Below are 24032 nucleotides of genomic sequence, written 5' to 3'. Positions count from 1 at the left end.
TAACAAACACAGATGCAAAAGTCCTTAAAAAAAATACAAGCCTGGGGCGCCTGGGTGGCTCAGTCGGTTAAGCATCCGACTTCGGCTCAGGTCACGATCTCACGGTCCGTGAGTTCGAGCCCCGCGTCGGGCTCTGTGCTGACTGCTCAGAGCCTGGAGCCTGTTTCAGATTCTGTCTCCCTCTCTCTCTGACCCTCCCCCATTCATGCTCTGTCTCTCTGTCTCAAAAATTAAAAAAAATTAAAAAAAATAAAATACAAGCCTAATAACGTGTAAAAGGATTTTAACAAGGGAGAGTGGAATTTTGACAGATGCCAAATGACACACGCCTCTGTTAGGGTCTCCACCCCAAGAGCCCCTCGAGTACAAGACAGGGAATGCTCCCCAGGGCCTCAGAGAATGTCATGGGGAAGGCAGCCACTCCTCCAGGCACCAGGATCATTCCAGAACCTGACTCAGCCCAGGCCAAGAGTGACTGCAGGGGATACATGATTTCCAGACCCCTCTCTCGCAAAGGCTCAGCTCGTGCGATAGGCAGAGACGGAAACAAGAGGATCTACACCTTAAATCCACTCCAGCTAAGGAAAAGCAAGAAGGTGGAAGAGGTGTGGTTCTCAGTGTTTCTAAGAAATGGTGGTGCTGCAGGGTTCTCAGACCATTCCCGAACACAGCGCTCCATGTAGAAGAAACAACTAGCATACATTCTCTGGGCTTCAATGTCCTCATCTGTAAAACAAGGCCATTGGTTCCTGTTGTTCTGATATTCAAACAAGTCAGAAATACACATTCCAGACCCTCTAAAGGGCTGAGTCTCCCCTTCTTCTCTCTCCATCCCCAAACAGTCACCCATGACACAAGGGAATCAGTAATATCTTTATTGCAATGCATTCCATTCATCCATTTCTAACATACCTGGCGTGGAAGCTTATTTAGTGACCTCAGATAGTCTTTGTCCAGAATACAATTTCCAAGTGCATTCCCAAAACTTCTAAGGGTAAGGAAAAAAAAGAGTGAAACAGGTTGAGAATTATTACATGGTAATATCAGAGAACACAGTTAAAATCTCTGTGCAAGTTGCTTCTCAACTGTGGCAGAGAAGGACCCCAATATACATCCAAAAATGTTTACTGAGCACCTGCCACATTCATGCACTGTTTTAGTTTTAGGTTCTCAGAATACAGCACCATCCCTGCCCTCAGCAAGAGGCAAGGACTATGAAAAGACTCCTTAGCTACCTCCTGCCGTGGAGCACCAATTCCAGAGCAGAGATTTCTGAAGACCGCTCCAATTCCCCAGCAACAGTGGGCTACACACACTTAGAGCACAATCCTCCCTGACAGAAGCTCTTCACTCGGGATGCCTGGTTATGTACCGCAAGTTTGTAGTGGATGTTCATTCATACATGTGTTTTTCTAGTGATTCAATTCACTTCAATTCTCAAAGGCCAAAAAAAAAAAAAAAAGGCAAAATACCCTGTTCTATGTAACTAAGCTGTACATACACAATGAAAAACTGCTTAATGGGGAAGCTGTCTCTGTACTCATGTGGAAAGGTCTCCGATCCATGACTGAGGCAGTGGGTGTGCAAAATCGAGCACAGAACAGAGAAGATAGTATTCTACCATGTGATCCCAAGAGGGGAGACTGACTAAGCATAAAGCAGCATGGGGGACACGTGGGAGAACAGGAAACGGGGCCAAGAGGTACAGGAGAGAGGGAGACTCAGGTTATTTTGATTTTTGTACCACATGAACATATTACATTCTAAACAAACTAAAACAAAACAAAACTGCTCTGAAACAAGAATCAAAATGAAGCAGGTTAGACTCTAGCTTTTGCTTACCTCAGCGCCCGCTTCAGCCCATCTGTCACCGCCTCCTTCCTTGCCTTCTCCAAAGACAAGGCTTTTGACTTGAGGCCCTCACTGACCCCATAGCCCACATCTTCATGATATGAGCCGTCCTGTGGGGGGAAGAGCCCAACATGAAGAGCTGCAGTCATGTGTCCCTGTCACACAACTCTTTTTCCCCTGACCAGTGCCCACACTGGGCACATATTAACTCAGGAGCCTTGCTAAAGGGCACATGAATGGGCACCAAGAACTGTAAGAGAATTAATTTCCAGCACTATGTCCTTGATCTTATCTGCTGGGAAGTATGTGAGACAATTCTCCCTTCCCACCTCCTCTTTTACTTAAAAAAGGCATACAGCTAACCCACCCTAAATCTCACTAGGGTGCATGACCCCAAGGTATAAAAACCTCTGGGACACTAAACAAAAAGAAAATGTGAAATATTATATTTAACGACTCTAATGATTGGATATTAAATCTTTTCACCAGTCAGGTGGTGTCCATTTCTGGCTTTCACCAAAAATGAAGGTAGACCTGATTGAGTTATTAGCTGATAGAGAACCAAATATAATTTTAGATGATAGCACTGTGATTTTTTTAAAAAAATTGTAATGTTTATTTTTGAGAGAGAGAAACAGAGACAGAGACAATGCGTGAGCAGGGTAAAGGCAGAGAGAGAGAGAGGGAGACACAGAATTCAAAACAGGCTCCAGGCTCCAGCTGTCAGCACAGAGTCAGACACGGGGTTTGAACTCAGGAACAGTGAGATCATGACCTGAGCCAAAGTTAGACGCTTAACTGACTGAGACACCCAGGTGCCCCCGCCCCACACTGTGATTTTTTATATAACTCAGAAAGTTAATTCAAAGAAATGAGTGACACTATAACAAAACTCTCCATTCCCAGTTTATTATGTGAATAAGGTTTTTCAGTACTATTTACTAAAAATAAGAAGTTAGAATAGAATTAATGTTGAATGGTCTGTCTAGGAAAAAGTAATATTAAACTATGGATATATTTTAAAAATTTAATTTAAAAAATAAACTATGGCTATATAAACTACCCAAAAAGAAAAAGCCTCATCCATCTAATTAAGAAATACATTTTCCACAAAAATTTATTTTTATTAAGTATACAAATTTTAATGTAGTTATGTTGTCTCCCTCACAGACACAACTGACTAATCAATTGTGTGTTAATAATACCTATAATAGTAATTCAATCCAGATTTTGTATAATTTATTTTTTTTCTTAACATTTATTTATTTTTGAGAGGCAGAGCAAGACACAGCACAAGCAGAGGAGGGATAGAGAAAGGGAGACACAGAACCCAAAGAAGGCTTCAGGCTCTGAGCTGTCAGCACAGAGCCTGACAGGGGGCTCAAACCCACGAACTGTGAGATCATGACCTGAGCCAAAGTCAGACACTCAACCAACTGAGGCACCCAGGTGCCCCAAATTTTAAAAAATTTAAAGACCTAAGGTCACTGAAAATTTACTCAAAAAAATTACTTTTATATATACATACACACAGAGAGGAATTATACTAAGGTTATTAACAAGGTTCCAAACATATACATTCCAAACATTGTTTTATATATATTGATATATTATATTAGTATAAAGCCACTGGTGAAATAGAACAGGAGTTCAAGAAGAAACAATGTAAAATTTCTCATGATTAAAGAACACCTTGCTCATGTATTTTTTTAAATAGATGAGAGTATTTAATCATCTATTATTGAAAATCCATTGGTATATTTAAAAAGATGCAACAAAAAACTATGGGAGGAACAGATAAAGGAGATTAAGAGTACACTTATCCTGATGAGCCATGAGAAATGTACAGAATTGTTGTATCACTGTATTGCACACCTGGAACTAAAATATCCCAGTATGTTAACTATATGTGGATAAAAAAAAAAAGGAAGAAAAAGATACAATACATTTATTTTAGAATGTCAAATTTGGGGGCGCCTGGGTAGCTCAGTTGGTTAAATGTCCAACTCGATTTAGGCTCCAGTCATGAGCTCACAATTTGTGATATCAAGCCCCGCATCGAACTCTGCACTGACAGAGCAGAGACTGCTTGGGATTTTCTCTCTCTCCGCCCCTCCCCAACTCATGCACACACTCTCTCTCTCAAAAATAAATAAACATTAAAAAAAAAAAGTCAAATTTTACAATATGCCAAGAAATATACCCTTGCAACTACAGCTTTCGCCCATTACCCAGAAGTAGAACATTCTTATGAAAGCTTTCATTTGCCAAAGTAGCATAAAGCAAAGAAGTACCATTAATTTGTATGGAAAATTTTTTGAGCATTCCCAGATTCAAAAACTAACCTCTTTTGTGGCACGTGGGTGGCTCAGTCAGTTAAGCATCCAACACCTGATTTCTGCTCAGGTCATGATCTCACAGTTTTGGGAGTTCAAGCCTGGCACTGGGCTCTGTGCTAACAGTGCAGAACCTGCTCAGGATTCTCCCAATCTCTCTGCCCCTCCCCTGCTCACGCAAGCATTCTCTCTCCCTCTCTCTCTCTGAAGACAAACAAACAAGTAAATAAATAAATAAATAAATAAATAAATAAATAAAGGCCTCTATTAGGCTTCTCTGATACATCAGGACACATCCTGCTAATGGAGGCACAAAATAAATCAAAATAAAGCATATTTGCTCACAGATATAGTTCAAAGCTATAGGAGCTTGATGCTGAGGAGCTCAGCAGGGCCACTCTTGCTGCCAGGGTTCACTTTTTGTCATAAAAGTGAAAATCCTCTTTGGATTTCTTTCATTTAAGTGAAAACAGGTACCAGTGTAGGTCTTCCATAAACGCAAAGCGGCATAGCACAAACTTTTGAAAGGCAGAGGACCTGTATTCATACTTACGGTGAAAACTTTTAGGAGTAAACTTAAAATGTGCAAGAAAACAAGGGTTTTTCACAATTCATTTAGGGACACATGAGTAAGAATGTTTGGCTACCACCATCCCAAAGAACACTGGCTGAGCCACAGCTCTAGCGCCTAGCTCTCCAGCTTGGCTGTGCCACCGTCCAGAGAATTCTCTACCTGCTCATTCTCTCTCACCGCCCACCCGATCCTCAGAGGCAGCAGGTCTATTCCATCACCCTCACCTTCAACTGGACTCTCACAAATGCACAGACTCCCACGTAGAACTTGCCATTGTTAAGGTCAACAAAATCTAGGAGTGGGAAAGAGAACCAGTTGAAGAGGATTCTGATCCCTGTGCCTCACCCACATTCCTCTGCTGGCAACCAAATATACCTACCCTACATCCTCACCCACAAAATACTCTCATCAGAAATTAGTGCCAAAGTAAGGGAAAGAAGTTGCCATTGCCAGGAAACATACCCACATTCTGCTGTGTGATAGAGTGTGCCCAGCCATTGTAACCAAACATCTCATTGGCCAGATTAATTACCCTGTGACCCTCGATGTAACATACCTAGAAAAAGAAATTAAACAGGGGGAGAAAAGGGGCTTGTAAATTCCTTGCCATACTTAAATGTGAATCAAAATTTACTTAATTTATTCCTTACCAGCTTTTTTGGCAAAACTGCCCTTAAACATTCCAGGGAAATTCTCAGTGACCTTATTTCAAAGATCTTCCAGAAGAAACCAGTTAGAACTAATATTTTGTCTGAGGGAAGGGACTAAACTCAGAGGGGCAAGATATCCACTCACCTAGCAGTTTCCAAAACTCAGTTCCCAAAAATGTACAAGGCTTGGGTTGACATATATTATAGAAGACCAAAAATATACACAGAAGATACAATTAGAAGCAAAAGAAACATTTTTAAAAGATGGTATAAAAACCCCAAAATGGCAGGTATGGAAGTCTCAAGACAAAACTTGGGTCACTTCAGATGACACTGAAGGCTGGAACCCATCCCCTCCCAAAGACACTCAGAAACACCTAGGACTAGAGACCTTCTGAATCCATGAGGACCCAGAGAGGGAGCTGGCGAGATCATCTGAGTAGCCAGCTATATGGCACCCACTTCTTAAGCATATAAACTCTCCTACCCTCTGGCCGCCTCCAGCCATTCGGCTGCTGATGTATTCTGGGCCCAGCCTTTGCCTCAGAGCTTTCTGGATGGCCTGATACTCTTCGGCTGTGTACTGACACTGCAATCCAGAAAGGAAAAATTAAATTGGCATTTCCTCCATTCCTTATGTCAGCAAGTCTCCCAACTGTTTTGGTCTCCAGACCCTTTTACACTCTTAAAAAGTACTGAGGATCCTAAAAGCTTTTGTTTATGTAGGTTATATCTATCCATATCAGGAATTAAAACTGAGAAACTCTTAAGGCACATCTTCCATCAGCCATCAAAGCAACGTCATCACATGCTGTGTATTCCCTTGGAAGTCCCACTGTTCACTCGCTTACAAGAGAATGAGTGGAAAAGGCAAGTGGTATGTTAGTGTTAGTATGGAAATCATTTCGACCCCATGGACTCTGAAAAGGTCTTGTGGACCCTCAGGGGTCACTGGACCACATTTTGAGAGCCAATGCCTTAGGTGTTACTACCATCCTTACAAAACTTTCTCAAGTAAACTTGAGAATTCATAAACTGAAATGTCCCACCTCGGGGTCTGTATATGACATTTATGCCCGCGAGGGAGTAGGGGAAATCCACCATCCTCTCCAAAGTTTTATACCTCTTCTCTAATTCAACAATTATTTTCCATTGTATACACAGATAATATACTACTACTTGTTTTGATTTTTGTCCCTTTGGCAGTCCTCCCCTTGCCCTATGTAAACAAAATAAATGCTCACAAACAGATCTCTGGTAAAGACAAAGATAGAATTTGAGGGGACAAACTAAGAATCTCTTTTATGTGCACAGCATATCTCCACAGAGAATATGACACCAGAAACTCTGGATGCCTCCAAAAAGGGAACAGGAGTGATGGGGAAGTAGTGAGACTTTTCATTCGCATATAGTCTACGTTCCATTTTGAATGTTATACCATATGAATATGGAGCCTATCCAAGAAAATAAACACAATGTAAATCTAATCTCCAGTACCATCAGTCTTTTGGTGCTAAAATTCCAAAATGCCCTGAGAGTTCACCAGACTCCCAAATAATGCACCTAAAGGAAAAACCACTGATGATAAATAGCGCCCACGTATATGACAGTGCTCTACAAGTTACTTTCTCATATCTTTTCACTTTACCTCATTCTTGCCAGGTATGAGAGAAAACACACAGTTACCTGTCCAAAGCATAACACAGAACTGCCACCAGCAGAAGGATGGCTGCCACGGCCTCCGAGAATCGCCTCCTCAGTCACGGACATGCTGATTCTGGGGGACTTCTACAGAAACAGAAGATTAAAAAAGATCTCAAAGAATGCTAAATGTAAAAGGCAAGAGCCTCTACTAAAACTCAGATGAAAGCATCCAGATGCAGTATCCTACAAATCACTTTATTTACTTGACACTTTTTTATAAGCACTGCCCCAGTCAAGGACTAAGTTCCTCAGTGCTATCATCCAACAGGCCACTGAGATCCTTTAGCGTCCACTTCTATCTTTCTGTTAAAATTTTTGCTGGAGTGGGGGTGCCTGCCTGGCTGGCTGGAACATGCTAGAGCATGCAACTTTTGATCTCAGAGTCATGATGTCAAGCCCCATGTGGAGAGTGTAGCCTACTTAAAAAATTTTTTTTCTTCTTACTAGGGTGATGGTGCTGTTAATAAAGGTGATTTTTAGGAGTGCCTGGGTGGCTCAGTGGGTTAAATGTCTGACTTCAGGTCATGGTTTAATGGTTCATGAGTTAGAGCCCCATATCGGGCTCTGTGCTGGCACTGCAGAGCCTGCTTCAGATCTCTGTCTCCCCTCTCTCTGCCCCTCCCCCATTTGCACCATGCTCTTCTTTCTCTCTCAAAAATAAACATGAAAAAAAATTTTAAGTGAATTTTACAATTAGAATGTATTCTAATTGCAATATTTATAATGCAAAAAGCCAAAATTACAAAAATTCCCAAAGGACAGGAAACACTCACCTGATTACTACCTACTATATGAGCAACATGATCCTGGCTTCAGTGGGGTCAAAATAGAAATATAAGCCACAAGAATTGAACTGAACTGCTTTCCAGGAACTAACAAGCTAGCTGGAAGGAGAAGACTAATAGACAGGAAAATTAAAGAGCAAGAGAAGGCAGTACAGACGACCCTAACATTCAGGAAAAGTACAGCGTTAGACCAGTCAGGTCCCTTACAGCATCACCTGGGAACTTATTAGAGGTGCGAATCCTCAGGCCCTACCCTAGACCTACTGGATCAGAAACTAGAGATGAGGCCCAGGAGTCTGTACTTGCCCACTGAGGGATTCGGATACACACTCTAGTTTGAGAGCCAATGCATTAGACTGAGATTGGCAAATGTTTATAGTCCACTAGAAAACAGAATGACCCTCAGAAGGACCCTCTACCTAATTACCCCACACCTGTCTCAAATCAAACGGATTCAGAGTTAGGCCTCAGCCTTTCTGTCCCCTTCTGGCATTCCAGATGTGGAAGTGAGGATGTGGTGAGTCCTCCGATGTGAAATTCCAATTTCCCTGGGTCTTCCAGTAGGAGCCATGATCCACTATGCTGACCACACAGGAGCCCAAAGTCTGTATATCATCTCTGTAAAGGGGATAAGGCACTAAATACACGTCCTGCTGCTGGTGTGGGTGACATGGTGATGGCCACAGTGAAGAAAGGCAAACCAGAGCCCAGAAAGAAAGAAAGTACATCCAGCAGTGATAACTGGATAATGAAAGTCTTACCGGAGAAAAGATGGTGTGTTTTTCTATTTTGAAGGTAACACAGGGGTCACTGAAAACAATAAAGGTGAAATGACAGATTCTGCTATCATGGGACCAGTTACAAAGGTGTGTACAGACTGGCACCCCAGGACTGCATCCAATGCTGGTGTTATTGCATGATCCTTTAGTGTATTTGTTAAAAAAAAAATTAAGAATTATTTGCTCCTGATGTTTGCCTTCCTGTTCTTTTCTGCATGTCATTCTTCTTGGCACCACCTAGCCCTGGCCTACTATTATAGAATACAGTTACTCAGTGCAAACTTGCTGTGGGCACGTGCAAAATAAACAGTACTTGGCAAAAAAAAAAAAAAAAAGGCTTGTGCCTCAGCAAACTTACGTGTTGTAGTCTCCAGGTTATTTGCTGACAGTAAAACTACAAATCTAGGAATATCAAGTAGTAGGACTCTCCATACAGCATTACAATACAACATTTAAGGGCTCAAGTTCTGTCAGCTTCTGCTTCTATCACCCACTGGCTGCTTGACCAAGGGGAAAATCACATAATCTCTCTAAATGATGTTTTCTCATCTAGAAAATGGCCATAATAATACTATCACTTCCTAAGGGTTCTGTTGAGATTAACATGATGCTGCATGAAAACTGCATTAGAATAGTGCCAGATGAAGTACTAAATAAATGTTGGCTACGGCTAGGTGCATGTCAATTTTCATATATACAGGATGATGGAAATGCAAAAAACTATTTAAATGATCATAAAACCAGGGTGCCTGGGTGGCTCAGTCAGTTAGGCATCAGACTTCGGCCCAGGTCATGATCTCATGACTTGTGAGTTTGAGCCCCACGCCGGGCTCTGTGCTGACAGCTCAGAGCCTGGAGCCTGCTTCAGATTCTGTGCCTTCCTCTCTCTCTACCCCTCCCCCACTCACACTCTATCTGTCTCAAAAATAAATAAAGATTGGGGTGCCTGGGTGGCTCAGGTCATGATCTTGCAGTTAGTGGGTTCAAGTCCTGCATCAGGCTCTCTGCTGTCAGCACAGAGCCTGCTTCAGATCCTCTGTTCCCCTCTGTCTCTGCCCCTCTCCTGCTTGTGCTTTCTCTCCTTCCCTCTCAAAAATAAATAAATAAACTTTAAAAAATAAACATCAAAAAAAATTTTACATAAATGATCATAAAACATTACATTCCAGCTAAGAATGAGATATTTAAACCTAGCACTAAAAAAGGAATAGCCTAACTAGATTAGTCAATAATATCTAAATTGCTATAACACAATCACTATATTGGACACCTGAAACTAATTATTACACCTTATGTTAACTAACTAGAATTAAAAACAAAAACTTAACAAAACAACACTTCACACACACTGGTATGGCTACAATAAAAAAGACAGTGAATAATCAAGGTTAGCAAGGATGTGAAGAAATTAGAACACACACACACACACACAATCTGTTAAAACAGGTGATGTGCTGTGGGAGCAGATATGGGCTAAATGGGTAAGGGGTATTAAGGAATCTACTCCTGAAATCATTGCTTCACTATATACTAACTAATTTGGATGTAAATTTTAAAAAATAAAAAATAAAGTTAAAAAAAAAAAAGAATAAAACTTAAAAAACAACAAAACAAAAAACAGGTGTGTGCCTGGCTGGCTCAGCTGGTAGAGCACATGACTCTTGATCTCAAGGTCTTGAGTCCAAGCCTCAGTTTGGGGGTAGAGTTTACCTTTAAAAAAAGATCAGAGGCCTTTGGGTGGTTCAGTAGGTTGAGCATCCAACTCTTGCTTTTGGCTTGGGTCATGGTCCCAGGGTCGTGGGATCAAGCCCCACATCAGGCTCCAAGCTGAGCATGTACCCTGCTTAGGATTTTTCCTCTCTCCCTCTCTCTCTCTCCCTCTCCCTCCCTCCCTCCTGTCTGCCCCTTTCCTCCACCTGAGTCCTCTCTTTCTCTAAAAAATAAAAAAATAGGGGTGCCTGGGTGGCTCAGTTGGTTGAGAGTCCGACTTCGGCTCAGGTCATGATCTCGCAGTCTGTGAGTTCAAGCCCCATGTTCTGTGCTGACAGTTCAGAGCCTGGAGCCTGCTTTGGATTCTATGTCTCCCCCTCTCTCTGCTCCTCCCCCTGCTCATGCTCTCTCTCTCTCTCTCTCTCAAAAATAAACATTTAAGAAAAAATTTTTAATAAAAAAATAAAAAGACCGAAACTCAAAATTGTTACAGCAGGAAATAGTGAAATGAAGATCTTATTTAGAATGTAATTGTAAATGGCAGAAAAGAGTTAAAAGAATGAAATGGATCTGTCTCCAAGGGGTGGAGAACAGTGGAGCAGGGATCTTCTTTTTCAAAATAAAACTTTTAGGGGTGCCTAGATGGCTCAGTCGTTTAAGCATTCAACTCTTGGCTCAGGTCATCATCTCACAGTTTTTGAGTTCGAGCTCTGAGTAGGGCTCTGTGCTGACAGCACAGAGTCTGCTTGGATTCTCTCTCTCCCTCTCTCTCTAACCCTCCTGATTGCTCTCACTCTCTCTCCGAAAATAAATAAACTTAAAAAATTTAAATAAAACTTTTAGCACTATTTCATTTTCCATATATGTACATGTATTATTTTAATAAAAACAGAAATTAAAAAATTAAATATCTACTATATAAAGCAGAGGTTGGGGGGCACCTGGTTGGCTCAGCCGGTTGAGCGACCAACTTCAGCTTAGGTCACGATCTCATGGTTCATAGATTCGAGCCCTGCATCAGGCTGTGTGGACAGCTAGGAGCCTGGAGCCTGCTTCAGATTCTGTGTCTCCATCTCTCTCTGCCCCTCCCCTACTCACACACTCTCTCTCTCTCTCCAAAATAAATATTAAAAAAAAAAAAATTTTAAAAACAGAGGTCAGCAAACTTTTTCTGTAAAGTGCTAGAGAGTAAATATTTTAGGACTTGCAGGCTATGTAGTCTGTCATGACTACACAACCCTGGCATTTTAGTGTGAAAGCAGCCATAGATAATATGTAAACAAATGGGCATGGTTGTGTCCCCATAAGACTTTATTACAAAAAGAGGTGTAAGATTTGGTCCACAGGCCATAGTGTGCCATACTTGCTATAAATAATGTTTTGAACGTTAAAGTCAGATGTGGTTCAACACCCAGTTCCACTCAGTAAGTTACTTACATTGAGCAATTGCTCAAACTCTCTGTGCCCAAATTTCCACATCTGTAAAGGGGAATATTCATAACAGCAACCTCATAAATTTATCATATGATAATGATGTGATTAATAATTATATCCAACAAAAATCATTAGATACTAAAAAGTTGTTGGGAGATGTTCACAGTGTCTCAAATGAACACCTGTCGACTTATTTGTTAAAAACAAAGGGCTATATATTGGGAATGTACCTAATGCTACAGAATTGCACTTAAAAATGGTTAAAAGGAGGGTTGCCTGGGTGGCTTAGTAGGTTAAGCATCCAACTTCAGCTCAGGTCATGACCTCACAGTCCGTGAGTTCCAGCCCCACATCCAGCTCTGTGCTGACAGCTCAGAGTCTGGAGCTACTCAAATTCTGTGTGTGTGTGTCTCTCTCTCTGCCCCTCCCCCACTTGCATGCTGTCTCTCTCTCAAAAATAAACATTAAAAACATTTATGTTTAATGGTTAAAATGATAAATTCTATGTTATATATATTTTGCCACAATAAAAAAAAAAAGAGGGAGGGGCGCCTAGGTGGCTCAGTTGGTTAAGTGTGCAACTCTTGATTTCAGCCCAGGTCATGATCTCACAATTGTGGGATACAGTCCTGAGTCAAGCTCTGAGCTGACAGTGTGGAGCCTGCTTAGGATTCTCTCTCCCTCTCTCTCTGCCCCTGCCCCACTTGTGCATGTGCACTCGTGTTCTCTCTCAAAATAAATGAACATTTTTTTAAAAAGAAGGGAGAGTAATTTAACATAATAAAGGTTCATATATCCTTCATGCAAGATCTAAGAGTCTGGTGGCCCTGGCCATCCTGTCGCTGTGTCATCTAGCACACATGACCTCCAAGGTCATCACTGCAGGGGTAGAAAGAGTTGGAAAAGTCACACTGGTTCATAGCTGCCTTAGGCCAGAAGTGATATGGATCACTTCTGGTCACAGTTCACTGGACAGCTCTTGTCACAAGGCCCCAACTTAATTGCAGTAGAGGCTAGGAAATTTAAGGTATTTGAATATTCGGTGACTACTGTCTCTTCCACATCCATTCCCCCCCCAACCCCACTCCAATATGAACCCCTAGAAGGCAGGAGGTTCTTCTTGATTCTTCTTGGCACCCCAATGACTAGCATGGAACCTTGCTCATGCAGGGCTAGGAAGGGAGGGTTTGGTGAGTGATTAAATACATAATGTAGGATATGCAGACAAAGCATATTTTTTAATTTTTTACAAACTAACTTTATAAGGCAAGAGTTACACTTCTCACACTTAAAAAGCAACTTGATACTTTTCTAAACAATATCTTAAAAGATTCAACCTCTTATGACAGAAAAGGACAACTTCGTCCCTGCCCATAAAGTAAAACATGGAATCATTTTTCTTACATTTTTTCCAGTTACTTCTTCGGGGGGGGGGGGGGGGGGGGGAACAACTTACCTTTTCTAAAACTGTCCACAACCATTTTCCCATTATAAAATTAAAATATCTTTATTGTAGAAACATCTATTAAAAAATAAGGAAGTAAAATTTGGCTGGATCCCCACCAACAAATGACTTTTTTTATATGTGATTGAGTTTGTATTATGTTTAAATTTTTTTTTAATGTTTATTTATTTTTGAGAGAGAGACAGAGCATGAGGAGATGGAGAGAGAGGGAGACACAGAATTTGAAGCAGGCTCCAGGATCTAAGCTATCAGCACAGAGCCCAATGCAGGGCTCGAACCCACGAACCTGAGATCATGACCTGAGCCAAAGTCGGATGTTTAACTGACTGAGCCACCCAGGCGCCCCTTACAGTTATTTATTTATTTTGAGAGAGAGGGAGAGGGAGAGGGAGAGAGCGTGAACCCCAAGCAGGCTTCATGCTTATAGTGCGGAGCCCAATGAGGGGCACAAACTCATAAACTGTGAGATCGTGACCCAAGCCGAAACCAAGAGTCAGATGCTTAACCAACGGAGTCCCACAGCTGCCCCAAGTTTATATGTATGTTTAATGTGTACATGTGTATGTGCATATTTGTTAAACAAAAGGAGAATCAAATCTGGGAAGCATATCTTATCCTGCACCTCAAATCTTCTCGGCCTTGCCTGTCTCTGAGGCCTTTGATCAGTTTTTCCACCCTGGTTGTCATTAGGTGGAACAAATGGGCATGAGTTTTAAATGAATGCACATAGGTACAACCACTGGTCCCTTACTTCCTGCTCATGGTAATGCCTCTCACTCCCACCCCTGGCCTCCCTCTTGCCTTTGAGGTGTGAGAACCTGTGGGGTCCACCTGATGTCCATACATGTACAACCTGAAGTTTGAGGGAGTTAATATACCAGGGGCAAACCTTTTACCAATAAGATGCAGAAGCTGAGGGAGAAATTCTTCTTCCTTCGGGTGTATTGTCCTGGGACACAGTACTTCAGACATCCTCCTGAGAGACAGCTTTAGGAAACCAGTCAGTTGTACCTTGTTACCAAGCGGTGGCCAGCTTGGACATGTACTCTTGAACCGACTTAATCTCCTCTCCTCAATTCCCCTTTCCTTACTTCTGCTTCCTGAAAAAATAACAGCCCATAAGCTTTTGTCTCAAGCTCTAGGTTCTGGGATACCCAGATATAGAGATACCATGGATGCTCTGCTAATTATCCCTTCAGCTCTTACCACAGTAGTGCACCCTGCCCTAACTTCCAAATGCCAACATTTGTATCTCTTTACCTGAAGGCCTTTTTTGGCATCCGGGGCCCATTTTTGTACCTGTTCATGCTAAGCTAGAAGTGTCAGAGAAATGATGCCCCTGGGAGCAGCCCTCTAACAGTGACTGACTAGAGCTGGTGTTTAAGGACCCTAGATTTCTTACCCCCTTTGTGAGATAACACTGAGCTGTGAGTTCTACATTGGCTCAAGTTCCCCAGTCAAATTAGGTTTGGTTGACCACTGGTGGTGACTGGCTTGACCATGCATGCTCCGTGGACTGCCTTTTCTTTCCCATCTCACTTCCCTCTGCTCTACCAGTACATCCTGGGCTCTACTCTCAGACAAGCTACCTACATTTGGCGAAAAATGTAGGGAGAGCAAAAGATACCTTTACAATGGAAAAACCTGGCAGATGCTTCCTTAATCAGGTAATCAAACATAATGTCACCAGTAATAATCACATCATAAGCTTCCTGATGGATACACTGAAAAGGTCACATCACTTAGAAAGTATTTCTACCAATTTAATCATGACTTTAACTAAGAGGAAATAATCAGACAAGTTGAAATCTACAAGGCTTGGACTCAAACTATGTCAATGTCAATGTCTCAAAAAACCAAAACAAAGCAAAACAAAGAGGCTACTGAATGCCTCTAGATTAAGAGACTAAAGACACACAATGTCTTTTTGCAACTTATTCTCAAGTCATTCAACTAATAAAACATCATTCAACGAATAAAATGTGTGTGTGTGCATGTGCAAAGAGAATGAGAGGAAGATAAATCGAAGTAACAAATTTATGAATCCAGGTGAAGGATACGCAGGCCTCCCTTGTATAACTTTTCTGAAGGCTTCAAATGTTTCAAAACAAAATGTTAGGAAAGACTTCCTGCATAGACAAGGTTATGGCAGCTACATAAATCCAAATATCCCAATACATCCAATGCAGATCAAAAAAGAGGAACAAATAAAAACACAAATATCCTGTATCTTCTAATATAATTAGAAGACTGAAGCTTCCTTTTCAAACCAGGGCCCCGGCAGAATGGCTCCTGCAAATAAGGGCGTTGAGAAGAAGGGCCATTCTGCCATCATTCTGCCATCAACGAGGTAGTGACCAGAGAAAATATCATCAACATTCACAAGCACATCCATGGACTGGGTTTCAGGAAGTGTGCCCCTCAGACACTCAAAGAGATCTGGAAATTTGCCATGAAGGAGATGGGAACTCCAGATATGCATGTTAACATGAGGCTCAACAAAGCTGTCTGGGCCAAAGGAGTAAGTAACGTTCCAAACTGTATCCATATGCAGTTGTCCAGATAATGTTAATGAGGATGAAGATTCACCAAACAAGCTCTATATGTTGGTGACCTATGTACCTGTCACCACTTTCAAAAATCTACAGTTAATGTGAATGACAACTAATCGTTGATTGCCAAATAAAGGTATGCTGCAAAAAAGAAAGAAGAGGAGAAGGAAAAAGAAAAGAAGAAAACTGAAAATACTACAAGTTTCAAAATGCCAGCAATTTCTGGTGGAGATATTTCTCAAATGTTCATCATAACCCTTCAAGGAAAGTAAGGTGAGATGTAGGTGGGAAGAGAAGTGCATACAAGAAAGAGGAGGATGGAGAGCATAAGATGGAACTAAAATTGCTCCCCAGAAAAGAAAACACACTTTTAGTATGAAGATACTAACAAAGAGTTTCGGTAGGTCAGAGCAGTCCAGAAATAAAAGGTACACACAACTCAAGGAGGCAGTCTTGGAAAGCCAGTGTTTCTGGAGAGAAGAGGGCAAAAAGGAATGAGAAGTGCCCTTGAAACTGTGCCGTAAAGGGCAGATGACAGATCCTGTAAGATAAGAGAATATTTAAAAGTCAGGGGACATATAATCATGCCTCCCAAAAAGCCTTCTAATAAAGAAACCATACTCACTACACTTACAAAAGAATAGAAACTGGGGCACCTGGGTGGCTCAGTCGGTTAAGCGACCGACTTCAGCTCAGATCATGATCTCACAGTCTGTGGGTTTGAAACCCGCATCAGGCTCTGTACTGAGAGCTCAGAGCCTGGAGCCTGCTTCGGATTCTGTCTCCCTCTCTCTGCCCCTCCCCCGCTCACGCCTCTGTCTGTCTCTCTCTTTCTCTCAAGAGTAAATAAACATTTTTTAAAAATTAAAAAAAAAGAATAGGAACTATTCTTGATAGGAATCTTGTAAACCACCTGACAACCAATGTTGTTCACAAAATGCAAAATAAAAAAAGTCCATGAACTTAAAGACAGTGCAATAGAATTATACAATCTGAAGAGGAGAAAAAGACAGACTGAAAATAATGAAAGAGCCTCAGGGTCCTGTGGAATAATATAAAAACAGCTAACACAGATATAATTGGAAGTCTCAAAAGAAGGGATTAAAGAGAATGGAAAACAAAAACAAACAAAAATTTGAATGGCTTGAAATTTCCTAAATTGGGTGACACGCATATATTTATACATTTAAGGTCAGCAAACCTCAAGCAGGATAAATACAAAGAAAATCACACTTAGACACACCCTAGGCAAATTGCTGAAAACCAAAAATAAAGAGAAAATCTTGAAAGCAGTCAAAGAAAAATGGCCCATCATATACAAAATAATAATAAAAATGATGTCTCCACCTTACAATAGTTTAAGAGACATACTTAGGAATAAATTTAAGGAAAGGTGTAGAAGACCTCCCTGTTGGAACACTACAAACAGTATTAAAAAAAAATTAACACCTAAGTAAAAAGGGAGATGTACCATGTTCATAGATTTCAAGAGTCAATAACCATTAAGATGTTAATTTTTCCCAAATTGATCTAAAGATTAAATGCCATCCCAGTCAAATTCCTCACAGACTTTTTTGTAGAAATTGATAAAATGATTCTAATATTTATATGGAAAATGCAAAGGAACTGCATTAGACTGTCCACATCAATCTTGAAAAACAACAAAGTTGAAGGACCTACACTATGTGACTTCATGACTTACTATAAAGCTCCAGTAATTAAAATAGAATTAAAACTGACATAAGAATTGATCGGTGGAACAGGAAAAAAAGCCCAGAAACCAACCACCACTCAAACAGTCACAAGAATGCAATCCCGGGGCGCCTGGGTGGCTCAGTGGGTTGAGCGTCCGACTTCGACTCAGGTCATGCTCTCGCGGTCTGTGAGTTCCAGCCCCGAGTCGGGCTCTAGGCTGATGGCTTGGAGCCTGGAGCCTGCTTCCGATTCTGTGTCTCCCTCTCTCTCTGCCCCTCCCCCATTCATGCTCTGTCTCTCTCTGTCTCAAAAATAAAATAAAGTTAAAAAAAAAAAAAAAAAAAGAATGCAATCCCAATCGGAAAGGTACAAATGTAATGCAATGGCATTTTCAACAAATGATCTGACAACTGAATATCTCTATGGGGAAAAATTTTCATAGTTTTCACAAAATATTTTTTATACCATTCACAAAAACCAGAGACAAATCATAGGCCTAAATATAAAAGCTACAACTACAGGGGCACCTGAGTGGCTCAGCTGGTTAAACATCTGACTCTTGATTTCAGTTCAGATCATGATCTCACGGTTTGTGAGTTTGAGCCCTACATCGGGCTCTACGCTGATAGCACATGGAGCCTGCTTGGGATCCTCTCTCTTCCTCTCTCTCTCTGCCCTTTTCTGCCCATCTCTCTCTCCTCTACTCACAAAATAAATAAATAAAAATTTTTAAAAAGCTACAACTATAGGGGCACCTGGGTGGCTCAGTCGATTAAGCATCCAACTTCAGCTCAGGTCATCATCTCACAGTCCGTGAGTTCAAGCCCCACGTGGGGCTCTGTGTTGACAGCTCGGAACCTGGAGCCTGCTTCAGATTCTTTCTCTGCCCTTCCCCTGCTTACACATTGTCTCTCTCTCTCTCTCTCTCTCTCTCTCTCTCAAAAATAAAAAAAGATTAAAAAAAAATTTTTTTTAATAAACATTAAAAAAAAAGAAAATTAAAAAAATTTTAATAGAAATAACATATAATCCAATAATTAAACTACTGGGTGTTCACCCCTCCTTAAAAAATGAAAACACTAATTTGAAAAGATATATGCAGCTTTATGTTTATTGCAACATTATTTTTTTTTTTTAATTTTTTTTTTTTTAACGTTTATTTATTCTTGAGACAGAGAGAGACAGAGCATCAACGGGGAGAGGCAGAGAGAGAGGGAGACACAGAACCGGAAGCAGGCTCCAGGCTCCGAGCCATCCGCCCAGAGCCCGATGCGGGGCTCGAACTCACAGACCACAAGATCGTGACCTGAGCTGAAGTCGGCGCTTAACCAACTGAGCCACCCAGGCGCCCCTATTGCAACATTATTTTAAAAAGCCAAGATATGGAAGAAGTCTAAACATTCATCAATAGATGAATAGATAAAATAATATTTCATAAAAAAGGATTGAAATCTTGACATTTGCAACAACATGGATGGATCTAGAGAGTATAATGCTAACTGAAATAATTTAGTCAGAGAAAGACAAATGTCGTATGATTTCAGTTATAGAATAAACAAATGAATACATAAACAAACACAAAACAGAATCAGACCTATATGGTTGCCAGAGGAAGGGAGTTGGGAGGATAGTCAAAATGAGTGAAAGGAGTAGAAAATAGAGACTTGCAGTCATGCAACGGGAATAAAAGGCACAGCATAGAGAATACAGTCAATGATATTATCATAGTGTTGTATGGTGACAGATGGTAGCTACACTTGTGGTGAGGCCAGCATAACATACACAGATATTGAATTACTATGTCATACACCCGAAATTAATGTAATGTTGTGTGTCAACTATCTTCAAATAAAAATTTAAAAAATCTTTTCCCAAAAAATAAATAAAATTTTTTAATTAAAAAAAAAGCTACAACTATAAAATTTCTAGAACAAAATATACGACTATATCTTTACATCCTAGAGGTGGTCAAGATTTCTTAGGACTCAGAAAGCTATAACTATAAAAGAAAAAAATGATAAACGTGACCACATCAAAATGTAATGCTGTGCTTATCAAAGGACACTCTATGAAAATGAATAGGCAACCACAAAAGACTGACATCCAGGATATAAAAAAGAAAAAGATATAACTCCTACAACTCAATAATAAAGACCAATAACCCAATTTTAAGTGGTCAAAATCTGAGCAGGCACTTAACAAAGAAAGATATACAAATGTCAATAAGCACAGGAAAGTGTTCAACAGCATTAGTAATCAAGGACTAAAATTAAAACCATAATGACACACCCCTCTGTAACCTCCAGAATGGCTAAAAATAAAGATTGCAGCACCAAAAGTTGGCAAGGATGTGAAGCAACTGGAATTCTCATACACTGTTGACTAGAAACAAACTGGTAAAACTATTCAGCTGTAAGCACATGCCACCCTTCAAGAAAAAAGAATAATGACTTGAAGATGGAGCCTCAGGTTCAGAGGGTAGAGCAGCAGCCACAGAAGATTATCCCCAGGCCTTGAATCCTAAATGGCCCTTTATGTGCCCTGGAGATCAGTCCTGTTAGGTAGGTGTAGGTACTTGCCTATTCATTTTCATAGAGTTGTCTTTGATGAGAAGTTTTAAATTTGATGTAATCATATTTGTCTTTTTTTTTTTTTTTTTAAGTGGGGATTGCTTTCTAAGTCTTGTCTAAGAAACCTCTACACACCCCCAGGTCATGAAGATATGCTTTTATATTTTCTTCTACAAGCCTTTAAGTTTTATAATTTTGGAAATAAAACTGGTAATTTCTTTAGAAATTAAACATGCATCTGCCATATGACCCAAGAATTCTTCTGAAAGATGGTTTCTGAGAGAAATAAACACATATGGCCAAGAAAAGATTTGTGGGACGGAAAGGGAAAGAGCTTGAACCAGGGCAGGGGCTGTGAGCAAGAAATGGATGAATTGGAGAGATATTAAGAAGGTCAATGAGATTAGCAAGAATGTTTTTATTCTTATCCACTTCCTTTTCACCTAAAAGCATTTCTAATTATACACGAAAGGAGGGAGGAAGGAGTAAGAGGGAATGAGGAATGTTACATATGGAAATTTTTCTCTTTTGTCTGACTTTTTCTCATCTTTATTAAAGACTGGACAGTCAGGGCATGATCATGAAGGGTATTGTAAGCCACCTTAAAAAACTTGAAACATTGGGGTGCCTGGGTGGCTCAGTTGGTTCAACTTCCAATTCTTGATTTCAGCTCTGCGCTGGGCATGGAGCCTGCTTAAGATTCTTTCTCTCAAAATAAATACATAAATATTTTTTTTAAAAAAAGGTTCTCTCTCTCCCTCTGCCCCTCTCCCACTTGTGCACGCACACACTCTCTCTCAAAAAAAAAAAAAAAAAAAAAAAAGCTTAAACATTAGCTTGTAAACCATGGGAGAGCAATGGAAATTTTAAACTAAGTCAGTTAAGTCTCTGAAGTCTCTTCTTTGTCAACAGTGAATAACTGAGGAAGAGATCAGTTAGAAGTTTATGTTACCACAGTCCAGAGAAAAAATGATAAAGGAAAATCATGGAAATATTGAGAAAGGATGGACTCTGGATATGGTTTTCAGGAGGCAGAATTGACAGAACTTAGTGATGAGGGAGGTTCTGATTCCAAGGATCAAGAACAGCAGGATTGGGTATTAAGGTTTTTTCTTTTATTTTCATTTATGTACATGCTGCTATATTTGTGAAACTTCAAATGTTGTCTGTTCTTTCAAGCTTTATGCAGCTTACACTCTAAGAATTAATCTATGTTCCTACAGCCTTTTAGACATACATCAAAGCACATATTGCACTGTAATCCACACTCAGCCATTCAAGAGCAAAAGAGCCATATACTAATTACCGATAATTGGCATTAGTGAGCCAATAATGAAATTGGTTATACAGTCAATTCTCATTATTCAAGGTAGTCTATAAAGTCACCATGAACCCCAAATTATCAAATACCAAACCACTACTCCTAGGAGAAACACAAGATTAGGTTCCTGTGAGCCTCTGGTCACAATATTTTCTTACATCAGTCAATACATAATCTTGTTTGATGTGTGTTTCTGTTGAAAGATACCTTATTCAATACATATTAACTCCTTAACATTGAACCCACAGCCAGCAGCATATAACTCCTACCTGAACAAGCTTATCTAAAGGAAGCTTTCCTTTCTCTGTGAGACATCACAGGCTTCTTACACTGGTAATGCTAGACAGCACTTCAGCAATATGCTTGGAGGCCATTCCAAACTGAAATCGCTAACAAAAAGTATGAAAATGAGAAAAATGTGACACTAAATATACTTAAAAGCACCGTGAGTGTTGAATTAGGGGTTACAAAGAAATTTTAGTGAGTAGGTGAATTCCCCAAAACACATTCCATGAATAATGAGGACTGAACAGGGTTTTTGTTTTGACATAAAACTTCTCTCCCACAGCTAGCTCAGTTATATTTTTCATACTCATCTCCAGCTACACCCAGCTCGTATCACAAGGGAACAACAGGTCATGGCACACATCACACAGAAACACAAATATTTCTCTGCTTTCACTACAGTTAGTGGTCTAAGAGACAAGACTTTAAAAAGACAAACTTCCCTAAAAGATCCCAGACCCAAGGCCACTAAAATATCTGAGCCAGTCCCGGAGTTAAATAATGCTGGCTTATGAGAATTTAGTTCAAAAATGTGACTCAAACTGTGATTTGTATGGAGGGAAAAGGTCTAGTAATGCAAAAGTAATGCAGAAGTACAAAAAACTCAAATGTCCATTAACTAAATGGACAAACAAAATGTGGAATATCCCTACAACAGATTGTTACTCAACCATAAAAAAGAGCGAAGAACGGGCACAGGCTAGAACATGCATGAACCTTCAAAACATTATGCTACGTGAAATAAACCCATCATACAAAAAAACAAAAACTGTAGGATTCCACTTCTGTGAAATATCTAGAATTGGCAAATTCAAAGGCAAAAAGATGATTACTGGGGTGAGGATAGGAGCAAATGAGAAGTGCCCGCTAATGAGTTGTGGGTTTCTTTGGGGGGTGATAAAAATGTTCTGGAACTAGACAATGGTGATGGTCGCAAAGCCCTGTGAATATACTAAAACCACCTAACTGTTTAAATGGATGAAATGTAATCGTATGTGAATTGTATCTCAATTAAAAAAAAAATCTATAAAGGCTAAATATGCGGCTAAACTTGAGTATCAAATTCTTTAAAATGGATAATTCCTTCCCTCCTGATATTCATCCCAACTCCGTGCAGCTACCGACACAAACTTCAGCACCCTTCACTCCGGTCAATAAGCAGCCTCTGGAGCTCTCGCGCCGTGCAGGGGGCCGCCACAATTAACAGTACGCTGCTGCACCCCCGTCGTGGCGTCTCGGAGTGTTGGTCCAAGTTTCCTGTGCCCGTCCCTCCTAACCACACTCTCAGCAAGCCGTGATCCTGACCCCTACTGTACTAATTAGTACAGGCCTCGGGACACAGGATCACTCTGCCGTGGCCAGGAAGAGCTCAACCGCCGCCCCAAGCGATCTGCTCAGAACCTGCGACGCCCCACGATCCACAGTCCCCAGCCGGAACCACCCCAACTGGGCCGTTCCCCCCTCCCTCCTCACTTACGCGCTTCTGGCAGCGCGCGGTGCACGCAGGGAGCTCGGTCTACGCTATGTACAAAGGGAACCTAGTTTAGATAGAGCCGCGCAGAGGAGACTGGGAAAGCAGTGCCAAAGAACCCTGGGAAGAAGGTCCAAATCAAGAGCGAGCCCTGGGCGGGGAAGGACAGGAGGAGGAGCCGTAAATCAAGGCGGGGAAGGGGAGAAGAGCCGCAAAGCAATCTGCCGAAGCCGTAAAGCAAGCTGGAAGCACGACGCTGACCTCGGTGCAAAACCACTCCTCGCGTCACTCCCTCTGCCTCCATTTATCCCTGCGGCTGCCTGTAATTCTTGCAGCTGCCCAGGTCTCGGCTGCCCCCTAGCGGGCCGGGTGAACTCACGTGGGGCATTCCAGCGCCTTCATGAAAGACCTCAACAAACCCAATCCAGATAGAATGAGGCGACTGGGCGGAGTAGGAATTTCTCAGTACCCGGCCGTGCACGCGAGGGATTGTGCAGGATAAGAAAAACATGCTTTTAAATCTTATTAAGAATGGTCATCAGAGCCCTTCATAGATTCCACCCCAGAAAGAAACAGCAAACCGAGGCAGTGTGGACATGTTTGCTCACTAAGCCTTCTTCATCTACTGCCACCTCCGCACACACCCGCTCATCACCTGATGACTTCTTAAATTAGCTGGGACCGGAGGGAAGTGACAGTATGGCGACATGGGGGAAGGGAGTTCTTTAGAATGGCCCTTGGAACTGTGCCTTGCAACTGGGTGATGACTGCACATCCTGTCAGAAATGTTCAAAAACAAGATTAAAATGTTTAGTCATCACAAGCCCGTCTTAATTACTTAAGAACTCCA

At 41.0% G+C, this 24032-nt stretch overlaps 1 protein-coding gene and 2 pseudogenes across 9 annotated transcripts in view; 2 read left to right on the top strand and 1 right to left on the bottom strand.

The window, feature by feature from the left end:
* The window catches only part of RAD52 (RAD52 homolog, DNA repair protein), a 33766-nt gene extending 10489 nt beyond the window's left edge, over window positions 1–23277 (bottom strand). For 2 of the 9 annotated variants that reach the window (XM_015542305.2, XM_042991532.1), the window contains exons 1-8: window positions 23189–23277; window positions 14178–14388; window positions 7098–7199; window positions 5899–6000; window positions 5224–5317; window positions 4986–5053; window positions 1843–1961; window positions 913–988 (exon numbers count right to left, since the gene is read on the bottom strand). In XM_015542305.2, the coding sequence (XP_015397791.1) occupies window positions 913–988; window positions 1843–1961; window positions 4986–5053; window positions 5224–5317; window positions 5899–6000; window positions 7098–7181 (543 nt within the window). In that variant the 5' untranslated portion in view covers window positions 7182–7199; window positions 14178–14388; window positions 23189–23277. Of the gene's footprint in view, window positions 1–912; window positions 989–1842; window positions 1962–4985; window positions 5054–5223; window positions 5318–5898; window positions 6001–7097; window positions 7200–14177; window positions 14389–21695; window positions 21816–22832; window positions 23138–23188 lie in introns of those variants that run through there. The other 7 variants (XM_042991529.1, XM_042991533.1, XM_042991528.1 and 4 more) reach the window with 7 other exon arrangements.
* LOC107180599 lies at window positions 8399–8839 on the top strand (annotated as a pseudogene).
* Window positions 15455–15986, top strand: LOC107180600 (annotated as a pseudogene).
* Window positions 23278–24032: the final 755 nt, after the last annotated feature.

The sequence above is a fragment of the Panthera tigris genome, chromosome B4, assembly GCF_018350195.1.
Source record: "Panthera tigris isolate Pti1 chromosome B4, P.tigris_Pti1_mat1.1, whole genome shotgun sequence".
Taxonomy (NCBI): domain Eukaryota; kingdom Metazoa; phylum Chordata; class Mammalia; order Carnivora; family Felidae; genus Panthera; species Panthera tigris.
Note: the sequence above shows the minus strand (reverse complement) of the source record. Positions and strands in the feature narration are given on the sequence as shown.